General features: G+C 47.0%; 1 protein-coding gene across 1 annotated transcript in view; it reads left to right on the forward strand.

Moving 5' to 3' along the window:
- Positions 1–18044, forward strand: part of RNF13 (ring finger protein 13) — a 370693-nt gene that overhangs the window by 57546 nt on the left and 295103 nt on the right. Inside the window, exon 3 of the mRNA XM_038750328.1 lies at positions 7365–7445. Coding sequence (XP_038606256.1) covers positions 7365–7445 — 81 coding nt within the window. The remainder of the gene's footprint in view (positions 1–7364; positions 7446–18044) is intronic.

Below are 18044 nucleotides of genomic sequence, written 5' to 3' on the forward strand. Positions count from 1 at the left end.
GTCAACTGTGACTTAAATATTTACTTTCATCCGCTAATGAACCGCAAGTGGAGTCTTCTGAAGCCATTCAAGGTTATGGCCAACGGGGGGTGGGCAAAATCATTAATTTTTCAATAATGATAAATTAATGTCATTAATTACCCTGAGGGAGAAAGCACTTAGCATTAATGCAAGTACTTATCCTGTCCCACCTTGATTACTGTATCAGCCTTGTCACTGACCTCTCCCTGCCTCCTGTCTCTCCGCACTCCAGTCCAAACTCCATTCTGCAGCCCGAATCATTGTCCTTCATAAACGTTCAGACCATGTTTCTCCACTCCTCAAGAAACTCCAGGGGTTGCCCGTCCACCTCCGCACCGAACAAAACCTCCTCACCATTGGCTTTAAAACACTTAACCACCTATTCTCCTCCCACCTCACCTTGCTACTCTCCTACACTTTGATCCTTCTAGACTGTGAGCCCACTGTTGGGTAGGGACCGTCTCTCTGTGTTGCCAGCTTGTACTTCCCAAGCACTTAGTACAGTGCTCTGCACACAGTAAGCGCTCAGTAAATACGATTGATTGATTGTAATGCTGACCTTCTCACGGTACCTTGATCTCGTCTTTAATAATAATAATGATGGCATTTATTAAGCGCTTACTATGTTCAAAGCACTGTTCTAAGCGCTGGGGAGATTACAAGGTGATCAGGCTGTCCCACGGGGGGCTCACCGTCTTAACCCCCATTTTTACAGATGAGGTTACTGAGGCCCAGAGAAGTGAAGTGACTTGTCCAAAGTCACAAAGCTGACAACTGGCGGAGCCGGGATTTGAACCCATGGCCTCTGACTCCAAAGCCCGGGCTCTTTCCACTGAGCCACGCTGCTTCTCTTGGCGCTTAGCGGTCTATCTCACCGCTGACCTCTCGCCCACATCCTACCTCTGGCGTGGAATTCCCTCCCTCCTCATATCAAACAGATAATTGCTCTCCCCCATTTGAAAGCCTTATTGAAGGCACATTTCCTCCAAGAAGCCTTCCCTGACTGAGCCCTCCTCTCCTCCTCACCCACTCCCTTCTTCGCCGCTCTCACTTGCTCTTCCATTCATCCTCCCTTAATAAATGCCATTATTATTATTATACAAGCAAGTCAGGTTGGACACAGTCCTCGTCCCTCCTGGGGCTCACCGCCTCAATCCCCGTTTCACAGGTGAGGTAACCGAGGCACAGAGAAGTGAAGTGACTTGCCTCAGGTCACCTAGCCGATTATTAGAGTTGGGATTAGGACCCGTGACCTTCTGATTCCCCGGGCCCGTGCCCTATCCACGATGCCAGGCTGTTTCTCTAAAACAGTGTTGTTCTTCATGGTTTTGGAATCGTGCTGCGGAACATTGCGTCTTGGATGAAAATGATCAAATTTAGGAAATTGTTACAAATGCTGCCCGTCATATCCTCATATTTACCAGGATGGATTCTGCAGTGTAAGGGACCCAAGGGCCGTTTATTGTATTTTCTGCTTAGGAAAGGTTGGAGATTGGACCATAGAACCCGTAGCAAACAGGTAATATCCTTGTTTGACTCAAGTTACGTGGTTTAGTGGAGTGAGCCTGGGCCTGAGTGTCAGAGAACCTGGCTTCTAACCCTGGCTCTGCCACTTTATGATCGTGGGCGAGTCACTTCACTCCTCTGTGCCTCAGTTTCCTCATCTGTAAAATGAGGATTAAATATCTCTTCTCCATCGCTCTTAGACTGTGAGCCTCACGTGAGATATGAACTGTGTCTAACCTGCCTGCCCTGTGTATAGTATTACTAGCATTACAGAGGAGTCACTTTGAAGAGGGCTCACAGGAAGAAAACTTAGCAGGGGTATTTATTTCTTTAAGAGCCGTTCCCTCCTAAGGGCTGGCTCAGTAAATGTCCTAGTTTAATCAGTCACTCCATCAATCAGTGGTGTTTATTAAGCGCTTACTGTGTGCAGAGCACCATACTAGGCACTTAGGAGAGCAGGCACGTTCCCTGCCCGCAAGGAGCCTTACAGTCTACAAGGGGAGCCAACCCAACCCCCATTGTCTCGTGCTCTGTGACAGCCTGCGCGTGATGGCTGTTTGATATCTTTTCACAATGCCTCCGCCTGCCCTTGCTAGTCATCAGATTGTCTGCTTGTCAGCCTGGATTTTGCAGTCATCGAGTAGAGGGTAATTGTTGAGACTCGCCGGGAGATGCTTCATCATCTGTTGTCGCTTAATTACCTGAGACTTCAATAGCCTCCGATGGGTCTTCAGAGCCACTTATTAAGGTGCCTGGTAATTTCACACATTTGTTGCTGCCATTCGGCCCCCTTCTCTTTACTCTCTGGTGAATAAATAGAACCGAATAATTCCCTGCTCTCTCCTCTTTTTATTCCCCCCACCCTGACCCCCTCAATCTTTTCCATTCCATATGCCCTCCCTCTCCATCCTCTCCACCTTCCCTTTTTAGCTTCTCTCAGACATGCTACCTATCTGCTGTAGGGATTTTCCTTGGGAAAGCCATTTCACTTCCCTGGGCCTCAGTCACCTCATCTGTAAAAGGGGGATTAAGCTCCAGGTGGAACAGGGACTGCAGTCAACCTGATTAGCTTGCATCTACCCCAGCGCTTAGAACAGTGCTTGGCATATGGTAAGCGCTTAACAAATACCATCATTCATTCAATCGTATTTATTGAGTGTTTACTGTGTGCAGAGCACTGTACTAAGCACTTGGGAAGTACAATTCGGCAACATTAGAGATGGTCCCTACCCAACAACGGGCTCACAGTCTAGAAGGGGGAATTACCATCATTACTATTATTGCGATTTGCCAATGTTGTAAAGTCCGGTGTCCAATTTGCCCTATTTTTTCCTGGTTGCATCAGAGGCCATGGAGTCAGCTGATGGCCGTGGCCTTTCTCTGCCCCTTCTCTCCTTACATCTGGGCTGGAGTCCCACCGGCCTGGGTTGAAGACGTTGGGAGGCTGTTGGGTCCCGGGCCACCTCGGGTGATCTTGGGTCCTGGTCACGGTCTTCCTCCCCATTTTACAGATCAGGTAACTGGGGGCACAGAGAAGTGAAGTGACTTGCCCAAGGTCACACAGCAGACAAGTGGCGGAGCCGGGGTTAGAACCCACGTCTTCTGACTCCCAAGCCTGTGCTCTTTCCACTAAGTCATGCTGCTTCTGTTGGGTAGGGACTATCTCTATATGTTGCCAACTTGGACTTCCCAAGCGCTTAGTACAGTGCTCTGCACACAGTAAGCGCTCAATAAATGTGATTGATTGATTGATTATGGGCAGGGAACGTGTCTGCTAATTCTGTCATATTGGATTCTTCCAAGCACTCACATAGTAAGTGCACATAGTAAGCACAAAGCCCGCTGTGTGACTTCGGGCAAGTCACTTCACTTCTCTGTGCCTCAGTCACCTCATCCGTAAAATGGGCATGAAGACTGTGAGCCCCCCCCATGGGACAACCTGATCACCCTGTAACCTCCCCAGTGCTTAGAACGGTGCTTTGCACATAGTAAGCTCTTAATAAATGCCATTAAAAAATGAATAAGGAACATTGATGGATTAACAAATGCCATAAAAAAGCGCCGTGCTGTCCGACAGCTGTTTTTTGTTGCTTAAAGGATGGTGGTTTTCATCCGGGGGTTCCCTGGACTCAGCACCTGGGCTCGGGGCAGTGCCTCGTCTTTACGTGGAGACAAAAACAAAACCTCTTTGCGTTCTCCCCTTGCCTCTTGCTGTTCGTGTCAGGAGAATGTGGGACAAGTTCCGAAGAAACCCTTCAACGTGGGAACAGTGCAAGTTGTAGGCCTATGCCACCGCAGCGGGGACTGAAAAAGAATGGGTGGGAGGAGGGAAGGAGAGAGAAACTCTGGTCTCTAAGGGAAGTAAAGGGCGAAAAGAGGAACAGGATATTGAGATAGGAATGGGTGGAGTAAGACAACCGCTGAAGGAAGTCAAGAGGAATAGCAGAACTCCAAAAAAACCCCATCTCCCACTTCCTTCCTCATCATCCTTGCACTTGGATTCACACCCTCCCTCAGCCCCAGAGCACTTACAAACATATCCGTAATTTCTCTATTTATATTAATGTCCGTCTCCCCCCGTAGACTGCGAGCTCGTTATCCACCGACTCTGTTGTACTCTCCCAAGCGCTTAGTAAAATGCTCTGCATACAGTAAGTACTCAATAAATACAATTAATTGATTGAATCGGGGTGACGGTTCAAAATCTGCCCCCACCAGCGTCAAATCTGGATCCAATTCTCCCAAGGGGACCCAGGCTCCCCGGGGGAGGGAAGGAGAGCTGGAATTGGACGGTCATCCTGCAATCTGCAGGCCCCTCTGGAAGGATCCAACGTCGGAGGAATTATTCCTGTAAAATAGTTCACATGTAGGATAAGTGAAACCCGAAATTCACATCCAGTTTGAAGCCCTTCCTCTGTTAGACCAGGTATGTTTTAAAATAAATTTTTGGCCGTGTTGATATAAGTCCTAAGTCAGAGGTAATCTTCACCTGGAATAAATGCGAAGCACATTTCTTTTTTCTTTTTTTTTGCTGATCCAGTGGGTACATTTTAGATATATTTTTACAGGATTCTCTGGGTTCAGTTGAAGAAGGTGCAGCTTAGCCTGCAATCAGTCAATCAGTGGGATTTATTGAGCGCTTACTAGGTGCAGAGCACTCTACTGAGCGCTTGGGAGAGGACAGCACAACAGAATTAGCAGACTTATTCCCTGCCTATAATGAGCTTACAGTCTAGAGGGGGAGACAGACATGAATGTGAGTAAATATTAGCAGTGTCGAGGCCCTGTTTATATGCAGTCCCTTCTAGACTGTAAGCTCGTTGTGGGCAGGGAGTGTGACTGTTCTGTTGCTGTATTGTAGTCTCCCAAGCGCTTATTACAGTGCTCTGCACACAGTAAGTGCCTAATAAATACAATTGACTGACAATAATGATAATTATGGTATTTAAGCTCTTACTTTGTGCCAGGCACTGTACTGAGCACTGGGGTGGCTACAAGAACATCATCATCAATTGTATTTATTGAGCGCTTACTATGTGCAGAGCACTGTACTAAGCGCTTGGGAAGTCCAAATTGGCAACATATAGAGACAGTCCCTACCCAACAGTGGGCTCACAGTCTAAAAGGGGGAGACAGAGAACAAAACCAAACATACTAACAAAATAAAATAAATAGAATAGATATGCACAAGTAAAATAAATAAATAAATAAATAGAGTAATAAATAAATCATGTGAGACACCATCCCCGTCCCGCATATGGCTCACAGTCTCAATCCCCACTTTACATATGAAGTAACTGAGGTCCAGAGGAAGTGGAACAACTTGCCCAAGGTCACACGGCAGACCAGCGGGGGAGTCGGGATTAGAACTCATGATCTTCGGACTCCCAGGCCGTGCTGTATCCGCTACACCAGGCTGCTTCTCAATAGTGGTACTTAAGTGCTTACTATGTGCCAGTCATGGGTCTAAGTCCTGGGGTAGATAGATGGACTGACTCCGGGCCCTCTCTTATTCTGTGCTGTGCAGAGCCGCTTCCTGGGCCCTATCCTCAGAGCTGTAGGCAGGGCAAGTCTTGCCATCACACCCAAAGGGGGGACATAATAATGATAATTGTGCTATTTGTTAAGGGCTTACTATATGCTAGGCACTGTACTGAGCGCCAGGGTGGATACAAGGAAATCGGGTTGGACACAGTCCCTGTCCCGCATGCGGCTCGCAGTCTCAATCCCCCTTTTACGATGGGTTGACAGAAGCCCAGAGAATAGTAATAATAATAATGGTACTCGTTAAGCACTTACTATGTGCCAAGCACTGTTCTAAGTGCTGGGGGGGGGGTATACAAGGTGATCAGGTTGTCCCCCGTGGGGCTCACGGTTGTCATCCCCATTTTACAGATGAGGAAACTGAGGCTCAGAGAAGTGAAGTGACTTGCCCAAAGTCACACAGCAGACATGTGGTGGAGTCGGGATTCGAACCCAGGACGTCTGACTCCCAAGCCCGGGCTCTTTCTACTGAGCCACGCTGCTCCTCTAATGGGCCTGTTGAAAAGTTCCTGAAGGCGTGAAGGTCCTGAGAGGCAGCGAGGCCTAGTGGAAGGAGCCTGGGCCTAAGAGTCCGGGGGCTGGGTTCTCATCTCAGCTCTGTCACTTCTCTGCCTTGTGCCCCTGGGCAAGTCATTTCACTTCCGTGGGCCTCAGTTTCCTCATCTGTTAGTGGCTAGAGCCCGGGCCTGGGAATCAGAAAGTCATGGGTTCTAATTCGGGCTCTGACACTTGTCTGCTGGGTGACCTTGGGAAAGTCACTTGACTTCTGGGTCTCAGTTGCCTCATCTGGAAGTTGGGGATTGAGACTGTGAGCCCCACGTGGGACAAGGGACTGTGTCCAACACGATTGGCTTGTATCCACTCCAGTGCTTAGGACAGTGTCTGGCACATAGTAAGCGCTTAACAAATACTCTTCTTCTTCTTCTTCTTCTTCTTTCTTCTTTCTTCTTTCTTCTTCTTTCCTCCTCCTACTTAGACTGTGAGCCCCATGAGGGACAGGGATTGTGTCTACCTGATTAGGTTGTGTCTACTCTAGTGCTTAGAACGGGGCTTGGCATGGAGTGAGCACCTAGTAGATACTGTTAAAAACAAGGAAAAGGCATGACTTAAAAGAAAGGCTGCATAGACAGACTGTGGTGAAGTTGCTTTTACCCGCGCACAACCTGTTTTGTTTTTTTTTTAATGGCATTTATTAAGCGCTTACTCTGTGCAAAGCACTGTTCTAAGCGCTGGGGAGGTTGCAAGATGATCAGGTTGCCCCACGTGGGGCTCGCATTCTTCATCCCCATTTCACAGATGAGGTAACTGAGGCCCAGAGAAGTTAAGTGACTTGTCCAAAGTCACCCAGCTGACAAGTGGCGGCGCCGGGATTTGAACCCATGACCTCTGACTCCAAAGCCCGGGCTCTTTCCACTGAGCCACGGTGTTGTATGCTAGGAGAGCCAGTGTGGTTGGTTCTGCAAAGAATGCCTGCATGTCTGTATGTAGGCTTAAGCGTGCAGGGGAGAGGTGGCCTGCCTCCCTGCTTCTTCCCTCTTTCTTCTCCTTTCTCCCCATGAAAAAACCTTTTAAATCCACCGAGGACAGTCCTGTGGATTTAAGCTGCTCTCTGTAGCTTGAGCCCAAAATATTCCCTAGCAGGACAAGCGCTTAGTACAGTGCTCTGCACACAGTAAGCGCTCCATAAATAAATACGATTGAATGAATCAATGTCGATTACACCACCATTAGGTTTACCGTTTTTAGTCCGATGCTTACTTTGATTCTCTTTCCGCTTCTATTTTTCATTTCAGTACAATTTTGAAAATGTGTCCCAAACGTTCGATGACCTCCCGGCAAGGTTTGGTTATAGACTTCCAACTGAAGGCTTAAAGGTAAGGAATCCATCCCACTTAACCCTAACTCTCGGTCGTCATTTTCTCGGTGATCCTTAGAATTAAGGTATCGGTCGGTCCATCCGTTTTCTAGTGGAGTGTGTGAAAGGTGGGATGTGATCGTTCACACATTTTGGAGAGAATCAGCGTTGGAGAAAAGATGCTAACGGCCGCTTTAAAGTTACTCTCGTTTCTTTGAAGAAGGCCCGGTATACTTGGTTTCTCCAAGGCACAAAAGAGCCGACAGTTCAGTAACTGTGCAAGGCATTTTTATTCTTCAGGAGTCAAGATGGGAGTTCTTCCCTTTTTGACCCCCCTAAACAGAAAGGACTTTTTAGATTCCTCATCTGAGGCATAGTGATCCAAGAGCATCTGTACACTGGTTTCGTAAGGAAGTGAAGAAAACGAAACCCTCCTTGTTGTTTTATGGTCATTTCAGTTGTGGTGGCCAAAGGATTGGTGGTGGCCAGGCCTCGGGGAAGTCAGGCCCCGTCCTTCACATGATGGTTTCGTCAGCCTCATCCACCCACGCTAGCCAAAATCACGGTCAGCAGCAGCAGCGTCATCTTCACATCCCAAAGACAGTCACACTACATTCACTCAATCGTATTGAGCGCTTACTGTGGGCAGAGCACTGTACTAAGCGCTTGGGAGACTACAATACAACAATAAGCAGACACACAATCCCCACCCACAATGAGCTTACAGTCTAGAAGGAGAAGCGGTGTGGCTTAATCATCAATCGTATTTATTGAGCGCTTACTGTGGGCAGAGCACTGTACTAAGCTCTTGAGAGACTACAATACAACAATAAGCAGACACAATCCCCGCCCACAATGAGCTTACAGTCTAGAAGGAGAAGCGGTGTGGCTTAATCATCAATCGTATTGAGCGCTTACTGTGTGCAGAGCACTGTACTAAGCGCCTGGGAAGTACAAGTTGGCAACATATAGAGACAGTCCCTACCCAACAGTGGGCTCACAGTCTAAAAGGAAATTAATGGAAAGAGCCCGGGCTTGGGAGTCAGAGGTCATGTGTTCTAATCCCGGCTCTGCCACTTGTAAGCTGTGTGACCTCGGGCAAGTCTACTTAGCTTCTCTGTGCCTCAGTTACCTCATCTGTTAAATGGGGATGAAGACTGTGAGCCCCACGGGGGACAACCTGCTTACCTTGTATCTACCCCAGCTCTTAGAACAGTGCTTGGCGCATAGTGCGTAACAAATACCATAATAATAATAATATTATAGTATAATAATGATATTATATTATAATTATTATCATTATGTCGTCCTCATTTTACAGATGAGGTAACAGAGGCACAGAGAAGTGAAGGGACTTGCCCAATGTCACACAGCTGACAAGTGACGGAGCCGGGATTAGAACTCACGACATCTGACTCCCGAGCCCAGGCTCGTTCCGCTAAGCTTTGTTATCTTGCTGCCCTTGCCCAGGTCCTCCCTCAGGCCTGGAACTTGAGCCCGTTGTTGGGTAGGGATTGTCTCTACCTGTTGCCAAATTGTACTTTCCAAATGCTTAGTATATAGTCCTCTGCACACAGTAAGTGCTAAATAAATGCGATTGAATGCATTTCCTTTTCATATACAAGAGACCACCAGTCTCCTCACCTCCAAAGCCTTAGTCAAATCACATTTCCTCCAATGATCCGTTCCCAGCTAAGCCCTAATTTTCCCTGCTCCGTCTCTCTTCCATGTCATCTAGGCACTTGGATAATAATAATAATGATGATGGCATTTATTAAGTGCTTACTATGTGCAAAGCACTGTTCTAAGCCTTGGGGAGGTTACAAGGTAATCAGGTTGTCCCATGGGGGGCTCACAGTCTTAATCCCCATTTTCCAGATGAGGGAACTGAAGCACAGAGAAGTGAAGTGACTTGCCCAAAGTCACACAGCTGACAACTGGCAGAGCTGGGATTTGAACCCATGGCCTCTGACTCCAAAGCCTGTGCTCTTTCCACTGAGCCACGCTGCTTCTCTACTTGGATCTGTCCCCTGTAAGCACTGGGCATTCACCCCATCCTCCTCCTCAGAGCACTTATGTACATGTCTAGAATTTATTTAAACGTCTGTCTCCCCATCCTGACAATAAGCTTGTGGGCGGGAAGTGTGTCTACCAACTCTTTCTCCCCATTAGACTGTGAACCGCTTGTGGACAGAGAACCTGCTACCACCTCTATTGTCTTGTCCTATCCCAAGTGCTTAGTACAGTGCTCTACGTATCGTAAGCACTCAATAAAAACCATCGATTGATTGATTTTGTCAGCCCGTTCCTTCATCTCCCCTTCAGTCCATACGTCACTCTGCTGTTTAGAACATATTTGTAAAATTTCATTCTTTGCATCTTCCCTTGCCTCAAAAACTTCTAATGGTTGCTCCTTCCTGTCCACATTTTTTTAATGGTACTTCTTTCATTCAGTCATATTTATTGAGCGCTTACTGTGTGCAGAGCACTGTAGTGAGCGCTTAGTACTTGATAAGTGCTTGCTATGTGCCAGGCACTGTACTAAGCGCTGGGGTAGATAAAAGCTAGTCAGGTTGGACATAGTTGTAATCCCCATTTTACAGATGAGGTTACTGAAGCCCAGAGAAGTTAAGGGACCTGCCCAAAGTCACACAGCAGGTGTGTCAGGGCCAGGTTTAGATCCCAGGTCCTCATGACTCCCAGCTCTGTGCCCTATCCACTAGGCCATTCTGCATCCCCTAAGCAGAAACTCCTGACCATTGATTTTAAGTTGCTTAATCAGTTCTCACACTCCTACTTATCCACTCTCTTCTCCCACTACACCCCAGCTCACACACTCTGCTCCTCTCATGGCAACCTACTTCTGCTCTTCCTTCTCATTTCTCCTGCTCACATTTCAGAACATATCCCCCCCTCCCCCCCCCCAGCTCTCCCAATCCTCCAAGTCCTTCTGAAATCACAGTTCTTCCAGGAAGACTTCCTTGCCCAACTTCTAATCTTTCCCTTTCTTTCTTTCTTTCTTTCTTTCTTTCTTTCTTTCTTTCTTTCTTTCTTTCCTTCCTTCCTTCCTTCCTTCCTTCCTTCCTTCCTTCCTTCCTTCCTTCCTTCCTTCCTTCCTTCCTTCCTTCCTTTCCTTTCCTTTCCTTTCCTTTCCTTTCCTTTCTTTCTTTCCTTTCTTTCCTTTCTTTCCTTTCTTTCCTTTCTTTCTTTCTTTCTTTTTCTTTCTTTCTTTCTTTCTTTCTTTCTTTCTTTCTTTCTTCCCTCCCTCCTTCCTTCCCTCCTTCCTTCCTTCCTTCCTTCCTTCCCCCTTCCTTCCTTCCTTCCTTCCTTCCTTCCTTCCTTCCTTCCTTCCTTCCTTCCTTCCTTCCTTCCTTCCTTCCTTCCTTCCCCCTTCCTTCCCCCTTCCTTCCCCCTTCCCCCTTCCCTCCTCCTTCCTCCTTCCTTCCTTCCTTCCTTCCTTCCTTCCTTCCTTCCTTCCTTCCTTCCTTCCTTCCTCCCTCTCTCCCTCCCTCCCTCCTTCCCTCCCTCCCTCCTTCCCTCCTTCCCTCCCTCCCTCTCTTTTTCTTTCTCTTTCTCTCTCTCTTTCTCTCTCTCTTTCCTTCTTTCCTTCATTCTTTCCTTCCTTCTTTCCTTCTTTCCTTCCTTCTTTCCTTCCTTCTTTCCTTCTTTCTCTTGTATTTATTGAGCACGTACTGTGTGCAGAGCACTGTAGTAAATGCTTGGGAAGGCACAGTACAACAGTTAAACAAACACAGTCCTCTCCCACCCTCTAGTCAGTCGGTCATACTTATTGAACACTTACTCTATGCAGAACACTGTACTGGATGCTTGGGAGACTACACTGAAACAGTTTAACAGGCAGATTCCTTCCCTGCCCACAACGAGCCACTTCATTGCTACCTAAACCCTTGGTTTCCCACACCTCCTCCGTAACACTTACGTAAAAGATCTTTATTCTCGATTACTCGCTTCCATCTGTAATTATTTTAGTGCCTGCTTCATTGGCTTTAAAATACTTTAAAACACTCCTCACCATTGGCTTTAAGGCAGTTAATCACCTTTCCCCCTCCTGCCGTACCTTGCTACTCTTCTCTTACTAAAACCCATCCCACACACTTCATTCCTCTAATGCCAACCTTCTCACTGTACCTCCATCTCGTCAATCTCGCCGCCGACCTCTCACCCACGTCATGCCTCTGTCCTGGAATATCCTTCCTCCTCTTCATATCAGACAGATAATTGCTCTCCACCACTTCAAAGCCTTATTCATTCATTCACTCAATCGTATTTATTGAGCACTTACTGTGTGCAGAGCACTGTACTAAGTGCCTGGGAAGTACAAATCGGCAACATTATTGAAGGCACATCTCCTCCAAGGAGCCTTCCCTGACTAAGCCCTCCTCTCCTCTTCTCCTGCTCCCTTCTGACTTGCTCCTTCATTCATCTTCCCTCCCATCCCCACAACATACATGTATATAACTGCAATTTATTTATCTATTTATGTATATTAATGTCTGTCTCCCTCCAGACTGTGACCTCGTTATCGGCAGGAATGTGTCTATTTGTTGTTACATTGTGCTTTCCCAAGTGCTTACTATGGTGCTTTGCACGCAGTAAGCACTCAATGAGTGCGATTGAAGGAATGAATGTTTCCTCCATGAGACTGTACTTCTTGTCTACTGATTATATTTTACTTCTCCTGGGTGGTTAGTACAGTGCCGTTCACATAGGAGATGCTCAATAAATACTTTGAATAATTGATTAAAGTGGGAGGACTGGGCATTTTCTTAATCAGTCTAGCAATGGCATTTATTGAGCGCATACTGTGTGCAGAGCACTCTACTAAGCAGTACTTGGGAAAGTACAATAATAATATTAATGGTATTTGTTAAGCGCTTAGTAGGTGCCAGGTGCTGTTTTTTTTTTTTTTTGGCATTTATTAAGCACTTACTATGTGCAAAGCGCTGTTCTAAGCGCTGGGGTAGATACAAGATCATCTCATTGGACACAGTTTCCCACAGAGGGCTCACAGCCCTCAAAATCCTCACAGGCTCAAAATCCCTAATTTCCAGATGAGGGAACTGAGGCACAGAAAAGCCAAGGGACTTGCCTGAGGTCACACAGCAGACAAGTAGCAGAGGCAGGATTAGAACCCGTGACCTTCCGACTCCCAGTCCCGTGCTCTTTCCACCCGTGCTGCTCCCCAACGTAACTGAGTTGGTGGACACATTCCCTGCCCACAGCAAGCTTACATCCTAGAGGGGGAGACCGACATTAATGGAAATAAGGAAATTAGGACAGCGCAGAAGGGAGTGGGAGAAGAGGAAATGGGGGCTTAGTCAGGGAAGGCCTCTTGGAGGAGTTGTGACCTCAATAAATTGGCTTTGTTGGAAGGGTGGGGAAGAGGGATCGTCTGTCGGCTATGAAGAGGGAGGGCATTCCAGGCCAGGGGCAGGATGTGGGCGAGAAGTCGGCAGCGTAATATCTAGAATGTACTGAGAAGCAGTCAAAAAACCAACGCACAGATTTTAAAATGGCTTAACAATTATGTTGATTATCTGGAGGTACTTCAAAGATTGCTGATGATTTTTTGGTGACTTTCCAAAAGGTCCCTTTACTTTTTTTTTTTTTTTTAAATAGCACTTTGTGTCGGGAGTTGTATAAACACTGAGAGAACCAGATGACTCAGTATCCCCCAAATACTTGTTATAGTCTAATCAGGATTGCTCAGAGCCTTTCTGTTGGTACGGGCTGTAAGTTTTGATTTTTTGTTTTGCTCCTGGGTGTCGGATCACAGAAAATAAATGCAGGGCGCACCTGTGAGATTGTCATTTAAGCCCTGTAAGTGGGTTTAGGAATCGTTAGGGCGGTTGTTTGACGATGAAGCCGTTAATGAACTGGTGGGTGTTATCTTAAGTAAGAACAAGCCCCCCCGGTTATTGGTTTTAGAACGCCCACAGCACACACGCAGATTTTTGCGTGCGACGATTTGCCGCACTGTTGTTAACATTCGGACAGGCGCGGGCATTTGTGCAGTGTCCTTCAGAACTCCCCCAGGCCCCTCACAAAGAAATCAATTGAACATTTAGTGAAGAGTGAAAAGCAGCAATGAGCCAGCCCTTTCAAAGCCACTTGCTTGCCAAGAAAACACTCCGCTCTGTGAATATCGATTGTGTGACGGTTTGCCAAGCGGGCCGCCGGAAGATGGAAATCTGTAGCCCTTAATGACTCAAGGTGAAATGTAGGGCGTTCCATGCATCCACCTATTCAGAACTGAGACTGCCCAGGACCAACCTAATTCAGTCATATTTATTGAGCGCTTACTGTGTGCAGAGCACCGTACCAAGTGCTTGGAAAGTAAAAGTCGGCAACCTATAGAGACAGTCCCTACCCAACAACCTGAAATAAAATTCTGGTGGCCACCAGCATCTAAGAGCTTTTTCTTTTTTTTTCCCCTTTTTTATGCTATTGGTTAAGCGCTTACTATATGTCACACACTGTTCTGAACACCGGGATAGGTCCAAATTCATGAGGTCAGATGCAATCCCTGTCCCACATGGGGCTCACAGTCTAAATGGGAGGGAGAACTGGTATCCTCATTTTACAGTTGAGGAAATTGAGGCACAGAGAAGTGACAAGACTTGCCCAGGGTCACCCAACACGCAATTGGCAGAGCTGGGATTAGAATCCAGGTCTTTCTGACTCTTAGGCCTTGGCCATACTCCTTTTTTTTTTTAATTTGGAATTTGTTGAGCGCTTACTATGTGCCAGGTACGGTCCTCAGCGCTGACAAGACTTGCCCAAGGTCACCCAACACTCAATTGGCAGAGCTGGGATTAGAATCCAGGTCTTTCTGACTCTTAGGCCTTGGCCATACTCCTTTTTTTTTTTAATTTGGAATTTGTTGAGCGCTTACTATGTGCCAGGTACGGTCCTCAGTGCTGAGGTTGATCCAAGCTAATAAGGTTGGATACCAGTCCCTGTCCCACATGGGGCTCACGGTTTTCATCCCCCTTTTCCAGATGAGGTAACTGAGGCCCAGGGAAGAGAAGTGACCTGTCCAAGGTCCACAGCAGACAAGTGGCTGAGTCAGGATTAGAACCCAGGTCCTTTTGACTCCCAAGCCCGGGCTCTGTCCAGTAGGCCACGCTGCTAATCCAGGACAGGCTGGATTACACTGTGTCTACAGGATACACTTAACCTGATGTAAGCAGAGAAGCAGCGTGGCTCAGTGGAAAGAGCACGGGCTTTGGAGTCATTGTGGTCAGGGGTACCAATCCCGCTCCGCCAGTTGTCAGCTGTGTGACTTTGGGCAAGTCACTTAACTTCCCTGTGCCTCATCTGTAAAATGGGAATTGACTGTGAGCCCCCACGTGGGACAACCTGATCACCTTGTAACCTCCTCAGCGCTTAGAACAGTGCTTTGCACATAGTAAGTGCTTAATAAATGCTATTATTATTATTATTATTATTATTATTATTATGTAGTGAATGCCACCTTGTTGGCCTGGGAGTCTCTCAGATGGACAGTCATAGCCCGAAGGTAGCGGCAACTCACTCAAGCTCACCCCTCACTCATTCCTCAGCCAGCCTGTTTGGCCCCTGAGGATTTGCCCTGACAGGGAGGTGCGGGGGAAGAGTTAGGGAATGTGAAAACTTTTGGGATAGTGTCCAGAAGGCCAATCTGCCCAGATCATTGTTCTAAAAAATGGTTCTGTGCAGTTCATTCATTCATTCTTTCAATCGTATTTATTGAGCGCTTACTGTGTGCAGAGCACTGGACTAAGCGCTTGGGAAGTACAAGTTGGCAACGTGTAGAGACGGTCCCTACCCAACAACGGGCTCACAGTCTAGAAGGGGGAGACAGACAACAAAACAAAACATGCGGACAGGTGTCAAGTCGTCAGAACAAGCAGAATTAAAGCTAAATATACATCATTAACAAGTAGTGCAGTTCCTTCCACCCGTCAAAGGCCTCCAGTGGTTGCCCACCTATCTCCACAGAAAGCAGAGACTCCTCACCATGGGCTCTCTCTCTCTTACACTATCTCGTTTCTACTGCAACCCAGTCCGGACACTTGGCCCCTCGAACACCAAGGTGAGGGGGCAGAGTTAGGGAATGTGAAAACTTTGGGAATGGTGTCCAGAAGGCAAATGGACAAACTGACCTCAGGATTTGAGTGTCAGGTTCGTCAGCAGGACTGGTAGTACAGACATCTCTACTCATTTTAGATTATCGGCACTTAGCATTTAGTTTACGCTGGGTGGATTGGACCCGAAATGGATTGTCCAAACTATTAAAAAAAAAAAGGCAAAACCCAAAACACAACACGCTTGCCCTAAATTGATTCATTCATTCAGTTCATTCAATCGTATTTGTTATTAATAATAATAATGGCATTTATTAAGCACTTACTATGTGCAAAGCACTGTTCTAAGCGCTGGAGAGGTTACAAGGTGATCGGGTTGTCCCACGGGGGTCTCACAGTCTTCATCCCCATTTTACAGATGAGGTAACTGAGGCACCTAGAAGTGAAGTGACTTGCCCAAAGTCACACAGCTGGCAATTGGCAGAGCCGGAATTTGAACCCATGACCTCTGACTCCAAAACCCGTGCTCTTTCCACTGAGCCACGCTGCTTCTCCTAATTAAGCGCTCCTTATTGAGCGCTTACTGTGTGCAGAGCACTGTACTAAGCGCTTGGGAAGTACAAGTTGGCAACATAGAGACGGTCCCTACCCAACAACGGGCTCACAGTCTAGAAGGGGGAGACAGACAACAAAACAAAAGGTGTCAAGTCATCAGAATAAATAGAAATAAAGCTATATGCACATCATTAACAAAATAAGTAGAATAGTAAATATGGACAAGTAAAATACATAGAGTAATAAATCTGTACAAACATATATACAGGTGCTGTGGGGAGGGGAAGGAGGTAGGGCCGGGGGGATGGGGAGGAGGAGAGGAAAAGGGGGGCTCAGTCTGGGAAGGCCTCCTGGAGGAGGTGAGCTCTCAGTAGGGCTTTGAAGGGAGGAAGAGAGCTAGCTTGGCGGGTACGCCTTCAGCATGCTGAACTCTGGCCCCTAAAGGCCTTTTGTGTCAGAGTTTTAAAATCCCGAGTAGTCTTTGTCAGCAGTTATGTTTTAATGAAGTTTTGCTGTTTTAGAGACTTTCAGAGATTAGGAAAATTTGAACCGCAGCATAGCGGGTAAGCCGAATCTCGTGAATAACTCAATCAGGTCTCTCAGAGGAGGATTGCGCCTCTAATTTAATCTTGAAATAACGAGGGTGTTACCCAGGGTTTCAAAGCCATTCGGATGGAGCCCGCAAAGCCCCCAGTCATATATTATTTAATAGGTGGCCGAGTGACATTTCTAGAACCGGTAAGGAGAAAACAATAAATTAAAACAGAGCTTCCTTCTCTACAGTCTCACATAGCCTCCTACTCTCAGGACATCTCCACTTGGCTGTCTGGCCAGCACTTCAGACTTAATATTTCTGAAACAGTACTCTTCACCTTCCCAGCCGAACACTGCCTTCCCCCAGATTTTCCCATCGTCATAGACAAAACTAGGGAAGCAGCGTGGCTCAGTGGAAAGAGCCCGGGCTTGGGAGTCAGAGGTCATGGGTTCTAATTCCGGCTCCGCCACTTGTCAGATGTGTGACTTTGGGCAAGTCACTTTACTTCTCTGCTCGGTTACCTCATCTGTAAAATGGGAATTAAGACTGTGAGCCCCACGTGGGACAACCTGATCACCTTGTATCCTCCCCAGCGCTTAGAACAGTGCTTTACACATGGTAAGTGCTTAACACATGCCATCATTATTATTATTACCGCTCTCCCTGTCTAATAAGCTCAGAGCCTTGGCATTACCCTTGACTCCTCTCTCATTCATCATCATCATCATCATCATCATCATCATCATCAATCGTATTTATTGAGCACTTACTATGTGCAGAGCACTGTACTAAGCGCTTGGGAAGTACAAATTGGCAACATATAGAGACAGTCCCTACCCAACAGTGGGCTCACAGTCTAAAAGACCTGCTTATTCAAGGCGTAGCTGAAAGGGCGTGGGCTTGGGAGTCAGAGGGCCTGCGTTCTAATCCCGGCTCCACTCCTTGTCTTCCGTATGACCTTGGGCGAGTCACTTAACTTCTCTGGGCCCCAGTTCCCTCATGTGCAAAATGGGAATGAGGACTGTGAGCCCCGTGTGGGACAGGAGTGTATCCAAGTCGATTATCTTGTATCTACTCCAGTACAATGGCTGGTATGTAGTAAGTGCCTAAGAAATACCATTAAAAAGAAGTGCCTAACAAGCACCGTTTTTAAAAAACCCCCGTTGGTTCTACCTTTACAACTCTAGAGTCCGTCCTTTCCATCCAAAGTGCTGGCCTTCTGCTCCAAGCACTTGTCCTAAATCGCCACAACTACTGCCTCACTCAGCTCCCTCGCCTCCAGGCTCTCCTCTCTCTAGTCCATACTTCACTCTGCTGCCCAGATCGTTGTCCTAAAAAATGGAAGGAACTGTCCTTCCACCGCTCAAATCAATCAATCAATCAATCGTATTTATTTATTGAGCGCCTACTGTGTGCAGAGCACTGTACTAAGCGCTTG

The sequence above is a fragment of the Tachyglossus aculeatus genome, chromosome 1 (assembly GCF_015852505.1).
Source record: "Tachyglossus aculeatus isolate mTacAcu1 chromosome 1, mTacAcu1.pri, whole genome shotgun sequence".
In the NCBI taxonomy this organism is placed as follows: Eukaryota; Metazoa; Chordata; class Mammalia; order Monotremata; family Tachyglossidae; genus Tachyglossus; species Tachyglossus aculeatus.